Source organism: Tamandua tetradactyla, chromosome 7 (assembly GCF_023851605.1).
Source record: "Tamandua tetradactyla isolate mTamTet1 chromosome 7, mTamTet1.pri, whole genome shotgun sequence".
Classification (NCBI taxonomy): Eukaryota; Metazoa; Chordata; class Mammalia; order Pilosa; family Myrmecophagidae; genus Tamandua; species Tamandua tetradactyla.
The window spans coordinates 88,110,186-88,129,623 of record NC_135333.1 but is presented as its reverse complement, the minus strand read 5'-3'; the positions used below and the strand labels follow the sequence as shown (position 1 = coordinate 88,129,623).

The 19,438-nt window shown below is 38.8% G+C and overlaps 1 protein-coding gene and 1 long non-coding RNA gene across 3 annotated transcripts in view; one reads left to right on the top strand and one right to left on the bottom strand.

Annotated features, from left to right (window-relative positions):
- Positions 1-9,135: 9,135 nt before the first annotated feature.
- On the bottom strand, positions 9,136-10,534 carry LOC143691600 (uncharacterized). The gene is made up of 3 exons (XR_013179593.1): positions 10,278-10,534; positions 9,980-10,146; positions 9,136-9,244 (listed from the first exon to the last, which is right to left on the bottom strand). It is a non-coding gene; the product is annotated as an uncharacterized LOC143691600 (long non-coding RNA).
- KRAS (KRAS proto-oncogene, GTPase) overlaps positions 10,494-19,438 on the top strand; it is a 43,522-nt gene continuing 34,577 nt past the window's right edge. The window contains exons 1-2 of one of the 2 annotated variants that reach the window (XM_077170330.1): positions 10,494-10,667; positions 14,517-14,638. In XM_077170330.1, coding sequence (XP_077026445.1) covers positions 14,528-14,638 — 111 coding nt within the window. In that variant the 5' untranslated portion in view covers positions 10,494-10,667; positions 14,517-14,527. The remainder of the gene's footprint in view (positions 10,668-14,516; positions 14,639-19,438) is intronic. The other variant, XM_077170329.1, reaches the window with a different exon arrangement.

Here is a 19,438-nt window from a genome sequence, read left to right as displayed (position 1 = left end):
TTTAACACATCTAAACACATTTAGTTAAGAGCTGCTAGTCTTAGTGATGCTAGCACCATCAAACATTTTTCAATATTGATAAAGTACACACGTACCGCAAATTCCACCGTCCAGCCGCACACATATTCACATTCCCAGTCTTAATTAGACGTAGACTCAAATATTTTTTCATTCTTACCTTTATGTTCTGAACTTTGATTTTTAAAACTATTAACCATTACATATAGTTACATATAATTTGATATTTGTTTGCATACACACACGCACACATGGAGATTTAAGCACAGCCCATTTTTATTTAAGTTGGCTATTGAGGGTTCAGTTTTATTTGTTTTGCTAAACCCAATTTCAGGCTAATAGCTATCCTAATCCACAAAGGAATAAGAAGAAATATATAAAATACGTTCCAATGTCGTTAAGTGCCTTTTCTCTCAAATAAAATCATGAGGAGAATTTTCATTCTGCTCACAATTTTGTGTATTATCAGAACTCATTTTGGTTGTCCTATCATCAACTTTTTAAAAACAATATAAGCTGTAAAACGTTCTAAGACCGTGAGGAACAGTTAAAAATGGAGCATCCTTGCTTGTTGACATAATAGCCTGTTTGGGGGCGATGTTTTGTAAGTACATATTTTTTATATTTTAGTATATCTTCTTGGTTGGTTACATTCTTATTCATTCTGACACATCACTCCATTTTAGGGTTTCTTTATTTTTTCGTTCAACAAATATTTTGTCTACTAAGAGTTTTGGTGATGAGAATTCAACAGTGAGTAAAAAGACCCATCCCAGTCCTTTGTACAGCTTAGTTTCTGATGGGGGGGTGGGGGAAAGGGGGTGGATATGGGGAGAAGACAGCCTGTGAGCAAATAAATTAGTAAAACATGTTGTGTGACAGAAGGTGGTAAGTTCTATGGAAAAAAGAAAAGCACATAAAAGGAAGAGAGTTTTCCGGAATAGGAGTTGCTGTTTTAAATAAGGTAGCCAAGGAAGACCTAACTGAGAATGTAGCATTTCATCAGAAACCTAAGGGAAGTGAGGGAGTGAGTCATGTGGTTATCTCGGGGAAAGAACTTTCCAGGCTTAGCAAATGTGAAGGCCTTGAAAAATGTAAAGGTGTCTGCCTGGCTTGTTTGGGGGGTAAAAGGAAGCCATTGCAGCTGTAAGAGATTGGACATGGAAAAAAGGAGTAGGGGGTATGACTAGAAAGGTCGAGGTGGGGGTGGGTGGGTTTGTCAGTCATTTGTAGGAGTTTTGCCTTTTAGTGAGATGAGAAGCTATTGGAGATTTTGAACAGAGGAGTGACAAGATTTTGTTGTGACTGACTCAAACATTGGTGGATGGGATATGGTATGATTTTGAGATCACTTAAATAAAAACTTCTAAAGGTACTTTTTAGAGCTTTCCTAAGATTTGGCAGTCAAATTAAGCCTGAGGAGTTTCATAGTTGTGGTATTTTTTTCCTGAAGAAAAATGGAAGGAAAGAAGGAGGAAGAAAGGAAGGAAGGGAGGAAAGATGAAAGGAAGGAAGGGAAGGGAGAGAAAGCAAGCAGGCAGGAAAAAAAGAAAGAGAAAAAGTATTGTAACATTGAAAGTAATAACTCTCATAATCAGTACTCGTGACAAGCCTAGTAAATTAAAACAGACTGCAAAATATATGGTGTGTTTATAGTCGCAAGAAATCTATGTTGACTTTTACAATTTTCCTTCAAGCTAGGAAAAGCCCTCTTACCCTGTTTGTCAACTAAATTGTCAGCAAAAAAAAAAATGCATTTGGGAACATTTCATTGATGTTCTGAGAAGTTCAGTTAATTAGTATTTGTAAAGTTCTTTAAGAACCTCAAGAACTCAAGACCGGCTTAAAAACAAGAGTTTTCAATTATTGCAAGGAAGGTTGTTATTTAGGGTATCAGTTTTACATTTATATATTGTCTCAGTAATAATTTCTCCCAGATTACTGTGATTAATAGCTGCTATTTAAGAGGAACTCATAATACCCGTTCAGAGGAGTAAAAATATAATTTTGGAAAAGTCAATTATTGCATTGATCTTCATTCAATTTAGCCCTGTTTTTGCTAGCAAAAAGGTCTTTAGAACAGCAGTTTTCAAAGTGTGTTCCCTGGGGGGTCTCAGATTGTTTCAAGGGGTCTGCAAGGTCAAACCTCTATTTATAATAATACTGAATTATTATTTTCTTTTTTCATTTTCATTTTTCTCATGAATGTACAGTGGCATTTTCCATAGGCTGTGTATGATATCTGTGCTGGTTTGAAATGATGCATGTACCTTAGAAAAGACATGCTTTAATTCTAATCCCATTTTGTAAAGGCAGTTGCTTCTTCTAATCCCTATTCAGTATTGTATGTTTGAAACTGTAACTAGATCATCTCCCTGGAGATGTGATTTAATCAAGAGTGGTTGTTAAACTGGATTAGGTGACGACATGTGTCCACCCATTTGGGTGGGTCTTGATAAGTTTCTGAAGCCCTATAAAAGAGGAAACATTTTGGAGAATGGAGAGTCAGAGAGAGCAAAGCAGAATGATACAGCCACGAGAAGCAGAGTCCAAAATCCGCAGGGCAGGCTGTAAAGCTGCCGATTCCTATGCAGGGTCTGGACAAACTCCACAGGAGAGGCTTGCTGGTGGAAGCAGGAAGAGAGCCTGTCTCTTCTGAATCCTCCTTAAAAGGCTTCCAGTGATCAGATTAAGCATTGCTCATTGCAGAAGACACTCCCCTTGGCTGATTACAAATGGAATCAGCTGTGGATGCAGCTGACATGATCATGATTTAATTCTATGAAATGTCCTCATCGCAACAGACAGGCCAGCACTTGCCCAACCAGACAAACAGGTACCACCACTTGGCCAAGTTGACGCATGAACCTGACTATGACAATATCTCAACAGACAGAATACAGGATCAGTTATGAGAATCTAGCTTCTTCTATTAAGCCAGGCATTAAAGAGATGTATAAACATGTTAAACAATGCCCTTCTTCTCATTTAAAAAATATTTACTTTAATGAAATATGCTATTTATATTAACATGCAATGATTTTAGATAGTGTTGTTTTAAATAAATTAATAAATAAGGACTTCGGTAATTTTTAAGTATGTGAAGGATCCTGAAATCAAAATGCCTGAGAACTACTTTTAGAATGTGAACTACCAGAGAGCAAAGGTCTTTATCTGTTTTGTGCATTGATACATTCAAACCACTGGCTGGCACATAGTAATTGCTCAGTAAATACTTATGAAATGAACTGATAACTGATATGTTACTAACAGATTAGCCAATATGGACTTCTTAAGAACCTGAAACAATTAGCAATATTTGGGTCTGCTGAGTTTTGTATATATACTAGAATAGAATTATCCTATGAATATGTTAGAGTTCTTCATGAAAAGAATTCAGAATATTTAATTCTTTTCTGAAGAAAAGATCCATTTATATTTCCATTTACAAACTCTCTACACATTCACAGATGTCTTAGTTTCCCGGCTACTATGAAAAACACCACACAGTGGGTTGGCTTTACAGGGATTTATTGGCTCTTGGTTTCAGAGACTAGAAGTCGTAATTCTTCCAGGGGTCTGCAGCACCTGGCTGGCTGACAATTCTTGGGTTCCTTGACTTTCCAGTCACATGGTGATGTCCTCTCCTTTCCCTTCCAGATCCTGTTGACTTCCAGCTTCTGGCTCTTCCCCATGGCTTTCTCTCATAAGGCCTCTAAGTGGCAGAATCCTGATTGAGTTGGCTGCCCCTTAACAAAAAATAGCAACTTCAGAAGGTCCTACTGCAATGGGTTCACACCCACAGAAAGTGGGTTAAGATTAAGAACACGTCTTTTTGGAGTATAGAATTGAATGTGGGATACACAACAGACAGCTGATGTAAGAGATTATCACTCTGCTGGTGAGAATAAAGACATTCTCTTGAGTTTTCAGCATCTGAATGACTGGGCTTAGCTCTTTGGTGCATTCATAAAGTATTTACCTTTGGCTTTCACTAGGTGTTTGACAAGGCAAAATAATTTTCCAGAGCAACTTGAAGAATTTAGCCCCCAAAAATAGTGACTTGCTTCAATCAACTGAGAATATATGGATTCCAAATAAGATGCATTGTCCCGAATTGTTAAATGCCCCTAGACACCAAAATGTTAAATTGATGTACACAGGTAAATAAAGCACCGGACAACATATTCAATAGAAGTGATGAGAGAGGAGACAGAAACTAGGGAAATCATGCTTGTAATTAGTGGGTAGTTCAATTAACACTTCCCTGGAGAATTAAGAAGAAACAATTTTAAAAAATACTTCTGATTTCTAAAACTCTAGAAAGCAAAACCAGCACTAAATGAAGTACTATTGAATTGGATAACTAGAAACAAAAGCAAGAGACCTAAATTGACTTGCAGAGGCCTCAGTTAGAGTGGATTATTAGTCCTATTATTTTCTTTAAAACAACTTATCAACACATCTTTACTAAGTACCATCTGCCAGGCTGTCTCTGGGTATTGAAGATTCAATGGTCCTCGGCTCATGAAATTTATATTTCGATGGAGGAAACAGACAAGCAAACAAACAAATGACCAAGGTGATTTCAGATATGATAAATGCCAAGTGAAAGAACAAAGCCACTAGGTTAAAGAGTGATCAGTTCAAGAGTAGAGTTAGAGCAGAAGATAGAGAGTGCTGATATAGACTGGGGGTTGGGAAGCTCTTACAGAAGTGATGATTTTATGCTGCAACCTGAAAGGCAAGGAGAGGTCCTGGCAGGAGCATGCCAGGCATGGAAAATAGCAAGTACAAGGCCCTAAGCAGGGAATGAGCTTGGTTAAAAAGAAACCTAGTGTAGTTGGAGCATAGTGAGGATAAGGGTTGTATATGATGCGGTAAGAAGTAAGCAAAAATCAGGTCATGAAGTGGCTTGAGGAGCCTGAATTTTATAAGTGCAAAGAGAAGTCATAGGATTTTAAAAATCACTGCATTTTAAAGGAATCGCTCTTGCTGCTCCATGGGTAGTGGATTGCAGGGGAACAAAAGTTGAAATGAGGAGATCAAATAGCAGATGACTGCAGTAATCTAGGAGATGAACAAGTGTTTGGACTAAAGTGGTAGCACTTGAGTGAAGAAGATGAGAAGAGGCAGATTCTATTTTTTAACATAGTGTTTGAAACTTATCCAGCTCATAGGAGTTTAACAAATGGTAGCCATTATTGCATTATTCTGTTCTTGACCATGAAGCTTGCAGAGATTCATCAGTTTGTTCTTGCTCACAGGAGTAGGAAATTAAGCCAGCGCACCATTTCCCCTGCCATTAGGTACTATTATCTGCAAAATGCTTTTCCTGAGGTCTTTTTTCCTTTCCTTCTTTTCTGCATATAGCAGCCATTCTAATCTTTCTCAAACATTGCTTTCATTATGCTTACCTTACTGATAAGCACATTATATGTATTCATGTAGCTATTGAGTAATGGTTATGAACTAGGTTCCTCTGATTGCGTGAGACACAGACACCTAAAATATGGCTCTTGCCTCCAGGATTTTAGAATTTAGCTGGGAGACCTGATTGACCCACATGACATAACAAAGAGTGTAATTAGCAAAGTCTTCATAGAGAAGGCAGGACTTGTTCTAGACCATGAATGAGGAGAGAATTTTAACAAGAAGACAAGCAAAAAAGATGTTGAGTGAAAAAAGCAGTAAAGACACAATATCCTTTTTTCATGGGATAGAGAGAGGATTCGCTTGAGGAGAGGAGAGCATTTTCTTTAGGAAGGTGGGAAACAAAGTTTCAGGGTCAGGATGGTGCCCAAACAAAACAGTGCTGGGCACCAGAGATTTGAACTTGATCGAGCTGGATATAAAGAGTCATGAAAGATTTTGAAGCCAGATTTAGTCTTAATGAAAGCTTTCTGCTACCAATGATCATTTTCTCTGCTAATTTCTAAGGTCCTTATCATCTTTGGCACTCACTAGATACTTAGCTTGTAGCTCTTTATACTTTAAAAATTCATCATGTGTGCAGTTTGTATGGAGTAGGTGCTGAGTAAATGTTTGATAATGATGAAAGAAACGTGTAAGGAAGATTAATTCAGCAAAAGCATATGGTCTGAATTGAAAAACAGAAAGCCAGGAGGTGGGGAAGTCAGTGAGGAAGCTGTTCTAGAAAAGCAGGTGTGAAGGAAGGAGTGCAGAAAGAGGCAGATATGAGAAAATACCTGGAAAGTATAATTAAAAGGTGCCATAGTCAATGTGAATGGGGACTTAGTTAGAAATTAATTTGTTTCCTAGTTTAAATGATTTTAAGGACAGTGATGTTACTCAAGTAAGATGGAAAAAATAGGAGAGGGAATTAGGCTGGGAGGCTAAAATGGAGAATTTGATTTTGGACTGGCATCTGAGATGATGACAGGATTTCCATTTAGAAATGGTCCAGGAAATTGGCCAGAGGAGAATGAAGGAACTATGAGAAGACAGGGCTGAGGTTTTGCTATAATTTCATTCATTTCAGTAAATATTTATAAAGGACCTACTATGTGCTGAGCACTATAAGAAAATGCAAATAATGAAGACAAAGTCTAATGAAATAAGTTTCCAGAGGAGATAATGTCTTGGGTAAGAGAACTAAATAGCACCTACTCAGTGGTACAAATTAGCCACCTGAGAAAAGAGGTTGTTCTGAAGTGGAATCCATGAGAACCTCCACAGTTGGCTCCTCCAGTGTAAGTTCCCTGGTCTGTGCACTGCTATTCTGGTCCCAAGATTCACAAATAAACAAAGGCAATGGTCTCCACCAAACATAAAGAAGTCCAACCACCAGTCAGGCAGCCTGTCAAAGAAAATTGCATCCCATAAAGAACCTTCCTTTTGTATAATGATCGACATTTGCAGCTAAATCCTTTCTCTAGGGATCTTTTGAATGTAAGTCACAGAGAGTGGTCAGTAGAAGCATAGACAGCAGAAGAAGCTGAGATTATAGATGAAAAAGCAGAGAGATGCTGATTCATGAGAATAGAAAAACTACTAAAGAAGGAGCAATAGATGCTTTTTATTGAAGGGGATGAATGGGACTTTGGGGTCACAAGAACTGAAGTTGACCCCTGAACTGAACAGAAGTTCCCTGACTGATGGTCTAGTTTTCTAAAATGTCCTTGTTTCCTTAAAACAATCCTTTGGCATCTGCAGCACTCTGAATATATCTCAGCCTTTTATATCCCAGAAGAGCCAAGCTAACCCAAGGTTATTTCTATTGTTTTGAAGTTTGTGTATGTACAGAAGGGGGTATCTATCACATGAAGGAAAGGGTCACCATGATCTCCATAAAACAGGATCAGAACGATATGCATATGTGCACGTGTGTATGTAGCTGCTTTTGCACAAGAGTATAACAGTAGAAACTTCAGTTACATCTTAGGGCAACCTGGAATTCCCATGTTTATACTTGTTTGTTATTCTCTTTCTCTTTTCCCACTGTGATAATAGTACAGGTCTGTGTGATTGTCCTTGGGGAGAGCAAAGAAAAGGAGAGCCAGGGAGACTATTCAACACAGTGGCCAGGCTTGGGGGAGAGGAACCCCGAAAGACAGCAGAAAGTACAGATATCAAGAGGAGATGAGAAGAATTTGAATATCTACATCAGAGTTTCTCAAAGGGCAGACTGCTAACCAACAGTCTAACATCCCCTCAATCGTTAAAGATTTCTGGCCCACCTTAAACTAACTGGATGGACTCTCTAGTGAGCCTAAGCGTTTGAGTTTCTAACCAGCATCTCAGATGATTCAAGAAGCACTGAAGTTAGAGAACCACTGCTCTAAGTTCTGTGTAAAGAAAGAAAGGGAGCAATGGTGGTGGTCGGGCTTTTGGCTCCTTAAAAAGCATGCAGGACTGAACGCTGAGGGAGCAAAACAGAAGAGGTGAAGTTGGAGTGTAGGGTGCATGAGGGAATAGTGGGGCACAGATTTGCTTTGGGAATCATGAGCCTAGAGATTCTAGATATAATGAGACCATGTGGACGGATTAGGTTTCTGCTAATGCCAGAATGTTTATAATTAGCGTAAAGTGCTATATAAAGCTATTTCCTCCCTCTAAACTATAGTCCTTTTAAGATTTATGGAACATCAACTATAGGGAGAACTCTATTAGCTACTGAGAGAGAATACAAAAGCTTACCATGTACTTGAAGTTGCACAAAATAAATGTTCTACAGTACCAAGCAACATATAAATAAGTGCAAATTCATTCACTTTATACAAATTAATTGTGTACATTGTGTACCAGGCACTTTTCTAGGCTCCTTAGCGTGTGGTTTATCAGAAAGGTGACCTGGATGAGTTTAAAGGTTGACTTTTGTAAGACGGAGATGACAGAAAGTGACTCTGTTCAAGTGGAGTCAGAGTTTAGAAGGAAGGCCTCATTCATTTTGCATTCTATAAATATTTACTGAGTGACTTATTTGTGTCAGAGACTGTCGTAGGCACTGGAAACATAGCAGTAAGTAAAACATAAAATCCCTGTGCTCACTGAACTTCACATTCTGATGGGAAAGAGACAAAGATAAATGTTATATGGTACATCAGAATGTGATGAGTGCTCTGGAGAACAGTAAAGCAGGTGGAGAGAAAGGATTTGAGGGTAGAGGGGGAAATTTCAATATCAAAGATGATCTTTAGGGAAGACTTCATTAAAAGAAGGCATTGAACAAAGATTTATAATAGGTGAAGGAGTAAGTTTTGTGGATATATAGTGGACAAATGTTCCAGATGGCGGGTTGCAAATGCAAATTCCCTGCAGAAGAAGCCTGCCTGAAGGGTTCAAGGAACAGCAAGGAAACAGTGTGTGTGTTCACAGGAGGAAGGAAGGGAAGAATAGTAGAGTGAGAGTTCAGAGAGGTAAGGAGTGGGGGGGTGGGGTTAAATCTCTCAGGCTTTTTAAGTCTTTGAAAGGACTTGAACTTTTGTGTTAAGTGCAAGGGGGCCAGTGGGGAGTTAGGAGCAGGAGTACATGATCTGACATAAAGATACGTCCCATTTTAGCTGTGTGAACTTGAGCTCAATATTTAACTTCTCCAAATTTGTTTCCTCACCTGTAAAATAGAGAAAAAATGTTCTACTCAATGAAATTGTTGCAATACTTTATTTATACATTTAGCAAATACTTGTTATAGATCAGGCACACTCTTTTCCCTTCCTGGCCTTCTGCTTCTTCTCTGTTGCCTCTTCTACCTGGTACCAGGGTGCTAGGCAAGGGAGACAGGAATAAGCCTTGCTGATTAACAGTCCATGTAAACGGTAGGAAGTAAAGGGTGACAGCTGGTGTAAGGCATTGTTTAACAGACATAATAGCTGGAACTTAAAAAAAAATTATTTTATTGGTATTGGATGATATGAACTAGGGGGAGAGATCTGGAACTCAGAGGAGTGATCATATTAAGTATAGGTGCTGGTTTGCCACGCCTGAATCTTCAAAATTCTCCAGAACAATTTATGTTTCTAGGTATCTAATCAGAGCAGACTAGGGATAGGTTTACATTTTTAATCGCTACCTTGTTTAATGTGGATAACTCATGAACTTAACTGATTAATCTTCAGTCTTCTAATTAATGTTTGAATGATTCTCTTTAGGCCTTAACTGTCAAGGGCACTTCTACTTAAGAACAGTTTGTGTTCTGCTTGGGCTTTCATGGCATTGGGTTACATTTGAGGTCCCGTTTTGGAGCGATCTTCTGATGGCCTCAAAAATGTCAAGAAAGACATTTTCTTCCCCCGCCCCCCCCCCCCCCCATTAAGATTAGTGACTAAAAGGTTTGTCACATGTCATGTTTGTTGAGCCTGGGACTAGATTCCCAGCCTCTGAGTGCTGATCTTCGCAATAATCATGAAGTGATCAGAAAGCCCCAGGATGGGTAATGAATGCTTAGTTTCTTCCTAAGTCACTGAAGCCACTTTTCACATTTGGTGACTCCCTTATTTACATGCAATAAATGATGGTAATTCAAGGTGCACGGTTGTTGGCCGATCCGAGGGATGACAGGATTTTTGTAGCCTCTCTGTGTAAGTGGTGCGTTGCGATCGCTCAGACGTCTCTGGCGTGCAGGTAACCACTGCAGTTCCGTCCGGGTCCGAACCTGCGGGTGCCTGGCTAGGAGGCGGGAAGGAGTGGGGTGCGGGTAGGCGCGCAGCCCCAGAAGCCCCACCTCCCAGCGAGGCACCACCCACGGCCACCTAGCCCCCCCACCCCCACCACAGGGCCGTTCTATCTTTTCCCCTTACACCCGTCCAGCCTCCGGCCTCCTCCACCGGCCTGGCCTCCCCCTCCTCGCCGCGGCGCTCGCCGACTCCCTCTCTTCCCTCTTCCCACACCACCCTCGGCCGCTCTCTCTCCGCAAGCTGGCCTGAAGAGGAATCGAGCGCGGAACACATCGATAGCTCTGCCCTCTGCGGCCGCCCGGCCCCGAACTCATTAGTGTGCTCGGCGCTCGATTTTCCTAGGCGGCGGCCGCGGCGGCTCAGGCAGCGGCGGCGGTGGCGGCGGCGGTGGCGGCTGCTCGGCCAGTACTCCGGGCCCCCGCCATTTCGGACTGGAAGCTAGCAGTGAGGCAGAGGCTCTGAAGGCGGCGGGCAGGGGCCAGAGGCTCGGCTGCTCCCAGGTGCGGGAGAGAGGTAAGGCGCGAACCACCCTCTCTGGGCCCCTACCCCAGTCCCGACCCTTTTCGCCGGCGCCGGGTGGGGCCGGCGGCTACTGAATGAATTAGGGGTCTCCGGAGAGGCGGGGAGGGGGCGCCAGCGCGGAGTCCCCGCGGGCGGGTGGGCGGGCGGAGGTCTGCAGGGGGAGGCGCGGGGACGCGGCGACGCGGGCAGTGAGGAATGGGCGGTGCGGGGCTGAGAAGGGTGAGGCTAGAGGCGGCCGCCGCTTCTGCTGCTTCCTGGACGGGGAACCCCTTCCTTCCTCCTCCCCGAGAGCCGCGGCTGGAGGCGGCCGGGGAGAAACTCGCGGGCCGGGTCAGCTGCCCGGTGGGGCGGTGGGGTGCTCTGGTGGTTACTACTGATGCGCTGCCGTCTCCCCTCCCCCTCGTCGTCCTTCCCTCTCCCGGCTCCCGCACCTCTTCCTCCCTTCCCAGCGCTCGACCGCCTCGGTTTCTGTCTTCTCTGCTGCATCTAGCATCTCTAGGACGAAGGTTTAAACTTCTCCCTCGAGCGTACGGTGGATGGATAGTGGTCCTTTCCAGTTTGTAGGGGATGTGTGGGTAAAGAGAGATCACGGTTTGGAAGAGCATAGAAAAGTGCTTTGAGACCACTGTCTGAGGTTATTGTGTTTGGAAAAAATGCATCTGCAGCCGAGTTCCTGACTGCTCCCCTCCCCCATGTATGGGCTGTGACATTGCTGTGGCTACAAAGGAGGAGGTGGAGGTAGAGATGGTGGTTGAAGAACAGGTGGCCAACACCCTACACGTAAAGAACGAACCTGTGATCTACAGTGAAAAGGAAAAAGTTAGTCCCAGGAGGTCTGTTTTGCTTCGTCAAGTTAAAACACACGCAGAAAACCCATAGAGCAGAAGCAGGGCTTTTCCCTTGATAGTTGAAGGGTGTACAAAGCAATAGCTAAAATAGTACTTGAAGTCTAATTTGTCTCTTTTCCTTTATCCCCCTCTCTTCTATTTACCCTCATCCATACAAATTTGTTGCCCGTCCCAAGAGTTATTATAATACTTCATTTAACAGCACTCATGATTCTTTTAACTGGCTTACAAGAGGAGTAATTGTAGTAATCAGCCAACTAACTGCCTGAAATACTCCTTGGTATGTGCATGTTATAGCTGAAGTCCTAAGCTAGCCTTTTAAGTCTGGTATTTCTAATTTTAGAAAGGTATTTCTAATTTTTATCCAGTATATATGTTAGGTTTGTAATGGAAAAAAAACTCACTTAAAAAGAAATTATAAAGGGAAAAGTCTATTCCTAATCACGTCAGAGTTTACCATTTATGACTGGTGCCACTCTTAGGTGACTAATGTCCAAAATGCTGACTTGAATTTAATAACTATAGAAATCAAATATGATTGATACCAGTATGGCCCTTTGAAGCTGTAAGCACCACAGGTGTACTTGGTTTTCAGAGAGCTGATAGATGGTAATTCCATTTTATGACAAGTAAAAGTGATAATTTTGTTTTTCAACAAAATTATTGGGTTCTGGTCCCAGTTCCACCCCTTTCTAGCTTTTGTAACTTTCGGTGAGGGGGTTCCCTTCTGGTCTATGATTTTCAATAAGAGTCTTTTGCAACCTAGTTCTCTCTAGTGGATTTAAATAAAACTTGGTTTTTAAAATCTGATAGGATTTTTCCCCCTGAAGTAACCACTGTATAAATAAGTAGATTGGAAGGTGTGTGTTTCTCCAAATCTGCACATGCATGTACAGCTGAGCTCTAATCCAATATCTATCCACCATATCATCTAGGTTAGCAGACTTTTTTGGTCTCAAGATAACTGCACACTCTTAAAAATTGTTGAGGGTCCCAAGAAGCTTGTGTGGGGTATATCTATCAATATCTACCATATTATAAATTAAAACTGAGAATTTAAATTTATTAATTTATTTTTAGAAATAAATAATAAAGTCATTACAGGGGGACATGGATAATTATATTCTTTATAAAAAATAGCTATTTTTCAAAACCAAAACAAAAATTGGTGAGAAGAATGCCATTGCTTTGCAGTTTTGCCAGTCTCTTTAATGTGTAGCTTAATAAAAGAGATTTGGATTCTCATCTCTGCTTCTGCATTCGGTCTACAGTGATCTCGTATCTGGGAGACTCTACTGAACACTTGTGTAAGAATGAGAGTAAACAGGGTAAATAACATCTTGGTATTATGATGACAATAGTGTTGGCTCCTCATTTCCCCCCCAAATCCTGAGGGCTTCCTCGACCACACTTTGAGAATTGCTGTTCTAGCTATCCAGACTGTTCTGGGAGTGGGTTGAGAGGATCCATTTGGTAGGATTCTATTCATCTGTTCCATTTGCTATGGCTTACACTTAGAATCAAAAGTAGGGGCAAACAGGATAAGTCATGTTTGTAGTGACTCTCAAGGTAGCACTAGACAAGCAACAGGTAAGGACAGATGGAGCAGAGAAGTGGGCCAGGAGCTGTAATACATCAGTTCTCTGATAACAGCAGTTTTCTTGTCTGTAGTGCTCTTTGTGAGAGGGCTCAGGAATAAGATGAAAAAGTAAATCATTTGACAAGCCAGATTATCTTTCTGTGTATATGTGTGCGCTTTTTAGCTAATTCTTGGTCTTCGGTTAAATTGGATGCTGCAGGTCTATAGTGTTTATCCACAGTATATACATGTTTGTTAATTTGGAACTACCTTATAATAAATTATTTGCATTTACTGGCATTCTTTCTACATTCATTCCTTATTTATAAATAGCACCATGTATTTATTGGGAGAAAGAAGATAAAATTAAATGTATTCATTTTACTTCTAAAGGTAAAATGAAATAGCTGATTAAAAGTTTTAATCTAGTATCAGTAGACTTTGTTTGCTGTCTTTTGTTGAACTTATAAGTCGTCACTATTTATTGTACCGTTTGGGAGAGGATGTATGAGAAGCAGAGTTAAAGTCACATAGATTCCTGCAAAATATTCACTCATATCTTTTTAAAATTACCTCTTATTAAAAGCAGTGTTTATCTTTGGATTTGTATAATTTTCTTGTGCAGAAGTGCTTGTTTTTAGCACAAATATAAGGTTTCATATTATGATGATGACTAGATCACCTGCACTGAATTGTTAATCCAATGTTCTTTTAGTTTTTTGCACATTTATTTTCCTCAGCAGATAATTTACAGATTGAAATACCGTCAAATATTGTCTGCCGTGTACTTCAGTGTCTACATTTTATTTCCCTATCGTGTATTCAGCTTTATTTGCTGCCCCTTTTTGCTCCCATCTGATTCTTGCTACTTATCCAGGAGAACTATTATGATAATACATTTAAAAAGATTTTCTATAGCTTTTGGCTCTAACAAAGATACTCTTAGTATATCCACTTCTAACTCTTAGAGGCCAGAGTCAATTAGGAATTCTGTAGTGATAGGAGTGGAGATAGCTGTCAACAAGTTTTGTGTGGGGGTGTTCACAGGGTATAGAGCACAGTGCTGGACACTTGTACTGAGTGAAGTCATGATATGTTCTTTTGAGAGCCATTAGCTGCTACAGAACAGCCAACTAGCCGTTTGGGTAGAACAACTTGTGTATAAGATAAAAGAACTGCCTATGTACTCGGAGTGCGTTTTGCTAAATGCTGATGGGGGAGTTTGTAAATGAAGTAAAAATCATAATACATGTCTGTACTCAGCTGAAGTTTTTGAATTGTATAAGGCATTTTGAAATAATTTTCCCTGTAAAGGTGAGTTTGTTAAGTTAATCATAGAGGATTTGGGTTATATTAACCTGGTGTGTAATAAATGTTCTAATTTAGCCATATTTTCATTATTTTTATTATAAGGCCTGCTGAAAATGACTGAATATAAACTTGTGGTAGTTGGAGCTGGTGGCGTAGGCAAGAGTGCCTTGACGATACAGCTAATTCAGAATCACTTTGTGGATGAATATGATCCTACAATAGAGGTAACTCTTGTTTAAATATTATGCATATTGATTTGTGCAGACACATCCTATGGATACAAAAAAAGTCACTTTTGTGATTACTCATTATAAGGCAGTTATATTGAAATAAATTTTACTAAGTTATCTGAATGTACTTGGGTTTCAAGGCTTTAACTCTGAGGTTATAAGTAGCCTTAGACATGGAGAACCATACTTCTCTCAGGAAAATATCAAGGTCCATTGCATGCACTCTGTGTCAGAATTAGTACATTTTGATTGGAAGTGTGTTTCATAGTTTCAAGAAAGGGTGAAAATGTGAATTTATATTTTAATATGTTCCTAAAAGTCTTGTGTTTATGTGGCTCCTTGTGCATTTTCTGGTATTTTGACTTCACATGTAGAAGTTAGAATTGAGGGCAGGCCACCGTGGCTCAGCAGGCAAGAATGCTTGCCTGCCATGCCAGAGGGCCCGGGTTCTATTCCTGGTGCCTGCCCATGTAAAAAAAAAAACAAAACAAAACAAACAAAAAAGAAGTTAGAATTGAAACATACTGGTAAAATGTAATTGTTTGACAGGTGATTTAAAAAAAAAAACAATTAGTATCCTTTTCCCTCATAACTGATGTAGTAGAGAACTTCCAGCTACCTGATGCATTTTAAGAAGCTCATTCTTGCTTTAGAAGTGATATAAAAGTATACCATTAGCAATACTTGCCTTTGCAGTCCTTTCTTAATTCACTGAAAGAAATATTAGGATTGTCTTTATTAGAATTTGATTGTTGAAAAAGTTTTGGGGGATTATAGTCAGACTTTTTTAGTTTTGTGAAAACATACCAGAGTAAAGGCCAGACAGCAAAATGATAGAATAAAGGTCTGGAAGATACCCTGAGAACCCAGGTATCTTCTGACTTCTGGCAGCACTATACTCAGATCACTGCAAGCATATAAGGATTTATTTAATCTCAAAGATATGCAGGAGAGGATGTTCCATAACTGTCCTTCTTAACTCATTTCCAGAACGTAATTGTTCAGATATTTTTTTATGCATAATCTGAACTTCGATGTTAAATTTAACATCAATGGAGATGGACATAAGTATATCACCTTATTTTTGAAATAGACTTTTATATGTTGAGATTATTTATAAGCCTTCTTTACCCCAGGTTAAGCAATCCTAATTCTTTAGCTTGATTTTAGATCTGATTTACCAGTTTTTTATATTGGTTCTGAAAATTTTCCCATAACTTTCTCTAAGTACCAAGCTGTGAAATCTAGAACAGGTTAGCATGCCCTATTAAGATACTGTGCTAAATAATGTTTTGAAGAAACATTTTGACCGCACGGAGGTAGGATCTGAGGGCACTGTTGGTCTTGGGAAGATTTTTTTTGCAGTTTATAACTTTGAGGATTGATTAGATAACTGTCTATAAGGAAATGTCAGATGTTTTTGGTACTATGAAAAATTGGAGAAAGAACGTCTATGTGCAAAGATTTGCTAAAACATAGAAGCAACTTTTATTTGGTTTCCAAGTTTAAGAATTTGCATTAATAAAGGGGAACAATTTTAATTGAAATAAACAGCCTATGTAATAACCTCTATATACTTTTGACAAATCAGTTTTTGGTGCTGTACTTGGTAACGTATGCTCCTCTCTCCCCGCTTTGAGGTGGATCGAATAGTTTGCCCATTTCAATCTATATCCCAAAGCCAAGATTACTTGGCTTACTCTACCATTCAAATCAGATGTAAAAGGAAGTTTTAGTAGAATTCAAATTAAGCATGGAAGCTTTCCTGGGATTTTAGAAGATTATTTAGCAGAAGTGCTCTCTGTCTTCTCTGAAAATCTGAGAAATTCCAGTACACACACTCTCCCACCAGAGGTCCTTAATACTCTCTGATAACCGGATAAAATAAGTTAGGTTACCTTGTGGTCAAAATTGTAAAAGTCTTGAAAAACTAAAGCTAATAGTTAATCCATTTTAGGAGTTAAGGTAGGAAAAGTTTGTAAACTCAGACCTATAACTCTGGTTGCGATCCTGCCAAACCAGAAGACTTAACTCTGGGAACATTGATTACCTTTGAACTTTGAAACTGACATTGCCTCACTAGTTTAACCACCTGGGAAAAGGCATCTGAGATTGTCTCTTATCTTCCAAGTTACAGTGAGTCTCTGAGGGAACTGAAACACCAAGTTCTTGATATAATTCAGTTACAAGAAAGACAAGAGAATTTAGTAGTTCATTTTAATCGTTGATTAAATAAAAATGTTGCCTCAGTGTTTTTGTAATAAAGTTAAAACAGGATAGGGGATTTTACTGCTGCTGTCCAATTTTGATTGGTGAGTAATGTGGGTTAGAGGGAAAGTGAGAGAGGACATAGCCTTTACACATTTGGAATTCTCATCAGCTTTTCCTGCAGTTAAAACAAATGAGAAGAACTGTTTTTTTTTTATTTGACTTTTTACTCAAGTAATACCATATTTACTAGTGATTTAGAACGTGTAAAGATTTACACTATGAAGATTTACATGAGGGTGATCATTACTTCTTTCATTTTATAGATAAAAATGGTTTCTGAGAGGTTGTAACTCATTTAAAGAATTTTGGCTAGTGAGTGCTGGTGGAATCTGGGTCTTTGGAGACCAAGTCAAACAGAATTTCTACTGTGCCCTTGTATACCTTTTTAAGAGTGGAAAAGGAACTGTTTTAAACTAAGAAATAATTTAATATTTGGAAACTAATTCACATTTATCATACACCAGAATTTGAACTTAGCCTACTATCTAATGGCATTTTAATGGTAGAGGTCAAAGCCTTAAATTAGAATATAGGATTAGAAAGGCATGACACATACATGGAGCATGTTATGTTTGCAGCTGTGCACATGATAATTTACTTTACTTCTATTCTGAAAGATCTTATCTTTATCTTCTATGAAGTCTACCAAGAGTTACAAAGAGATTGTGACAGCAATGAAATACCTAATTAATGTGGGAAGATTATTAAAAACTTCGTGCAAGCCCCCAAATACAATTTATGAAGCTAGAAATTTATGCTTTTATAATTTAGAGATCATTTGTTATTGTCAAAACATATATTCCCTGAAATGTTTTTCCAAGGTAAAAGTTGGTAGAAGAAAAATCTTGCCTTAAAAAAATACAGGTAGTTATAAACATAGAGATCAGAAGGCGATTAGGAAATATATATTGACTATCTACTAGATATAATGTACTTGCAAAATTAAATACAGCAAGACACATTTTTCCCCCTAGTCTCTAATTCATTGATACCTGCATGCTTCTGTTAATGTGGCATTTAAACTTCAGCCCAAGTATTAAGCCCCTTTTTGATGAAAGTTTCCTACTTAGAAAAGAAGAATGGATTCATAATTGGATTGATTTGTCCATCTTTAGTGCTCTGAGCTATATGTATTCACCAAGATTTATTGGTTTCTCTTTTTTTTTTCCATATTAATTATAGAACTTATTTTACTCTCAAAATAAGTTATTTGGATAATGGAGAGAAAATTTGTAACATTAAGCCAGAATTGAAGAGTGTTGTAAGGAAGCCATATATAATGTTGTAAGGTACTGTTTTTCTAATTTTAGACCTATATATATAAGTAGTTCTCAATAGAGGGTGGATGATTTTGCCCTCCAGGGGACATTTGGCAAAATCTGGAGATATTTTTGTTTGTTACAGTTGGGAAGGGGATGCACTGCTGTCATCCACAGTGGGTAGAGCCAGAGATGCTGTGCCTGTAGCAGGGCATCTCCCTCTAGTACAAAGGAGAGCCCCAAAATGTCAATAGTGCTTTTCACAATATATCAGTGAAGTTGAAGCACTAATATATGTTACATATGGCTTTAAACATCCCCAATATCATCCAATTCAAGAAATGTTAGATTTCTTAACATAATGTAGATTTAAACCTTTTGTAAGCTAATACATTTTATTAACTTACTCCGGTGTTCTAGTAAAACAATCTGTTTTAAAGTGAACTACACACAGCATTCTATTTCTCTTCAAGGCTGTAGCCCAGCCTTCCCCCTGCCCCCTTTCAAGAAATGAGTGCCCTCTACTGGTCAACTTACTTGCTTTTATAATAAATAACAAAGAAATACTCAATTTGGATATTTTTCATATTTAAACTGCGGGTATGACCAGTTTGTAAACCTATACCATTTATTAAAAATACTTTATTTTATATAATTAAATTTTTAAATGTAAATTATCACTTGCATTCTATGCCACTATTAATAAAAGGATTGCTATGTGGACTAGACTTATTTATATATACAGGTGTATTTAAACAAATCGGTTAATAGGTGAATTAACTAAGAAAGGAGATGTGGCGATGTAGGAAGAAATAGGTTGTTTACATTGTTATTAACACTGATTGAGTTAACTTTGGGGGAATAAAACACTGTCATGGCTCTGAATTTCTTTGTATGTCCCCAGGAGATAAGTTAACAGCGCACAGTTTGGTTGTGTTAGGAGGAAGGGCCTATTCAAAAGTGGCAAATTATGAGAGTTCACATTTTGTAGATTCTTATAGAGTTTAGAAGTAAACTTTTTTTTAGAAGTAAACTAACAAAAAATTTAGACCCATGTATTTAGGTCAATTTAAGACTAATAAATATTTACTTAAGAATAGTAAGTATTTACTTAGATCTGGATTTTAAAAATCATGGGACATATTTTATTCTACCTTGGTAACAGAAGTGGTTGGGAGATTTTTTTTGTTTGCCAGCTCTAAAGATTCTTGTTTTAACAATGTAACTGATTCCTTAGTTTGGTAAATATTATTCATTTCCTACT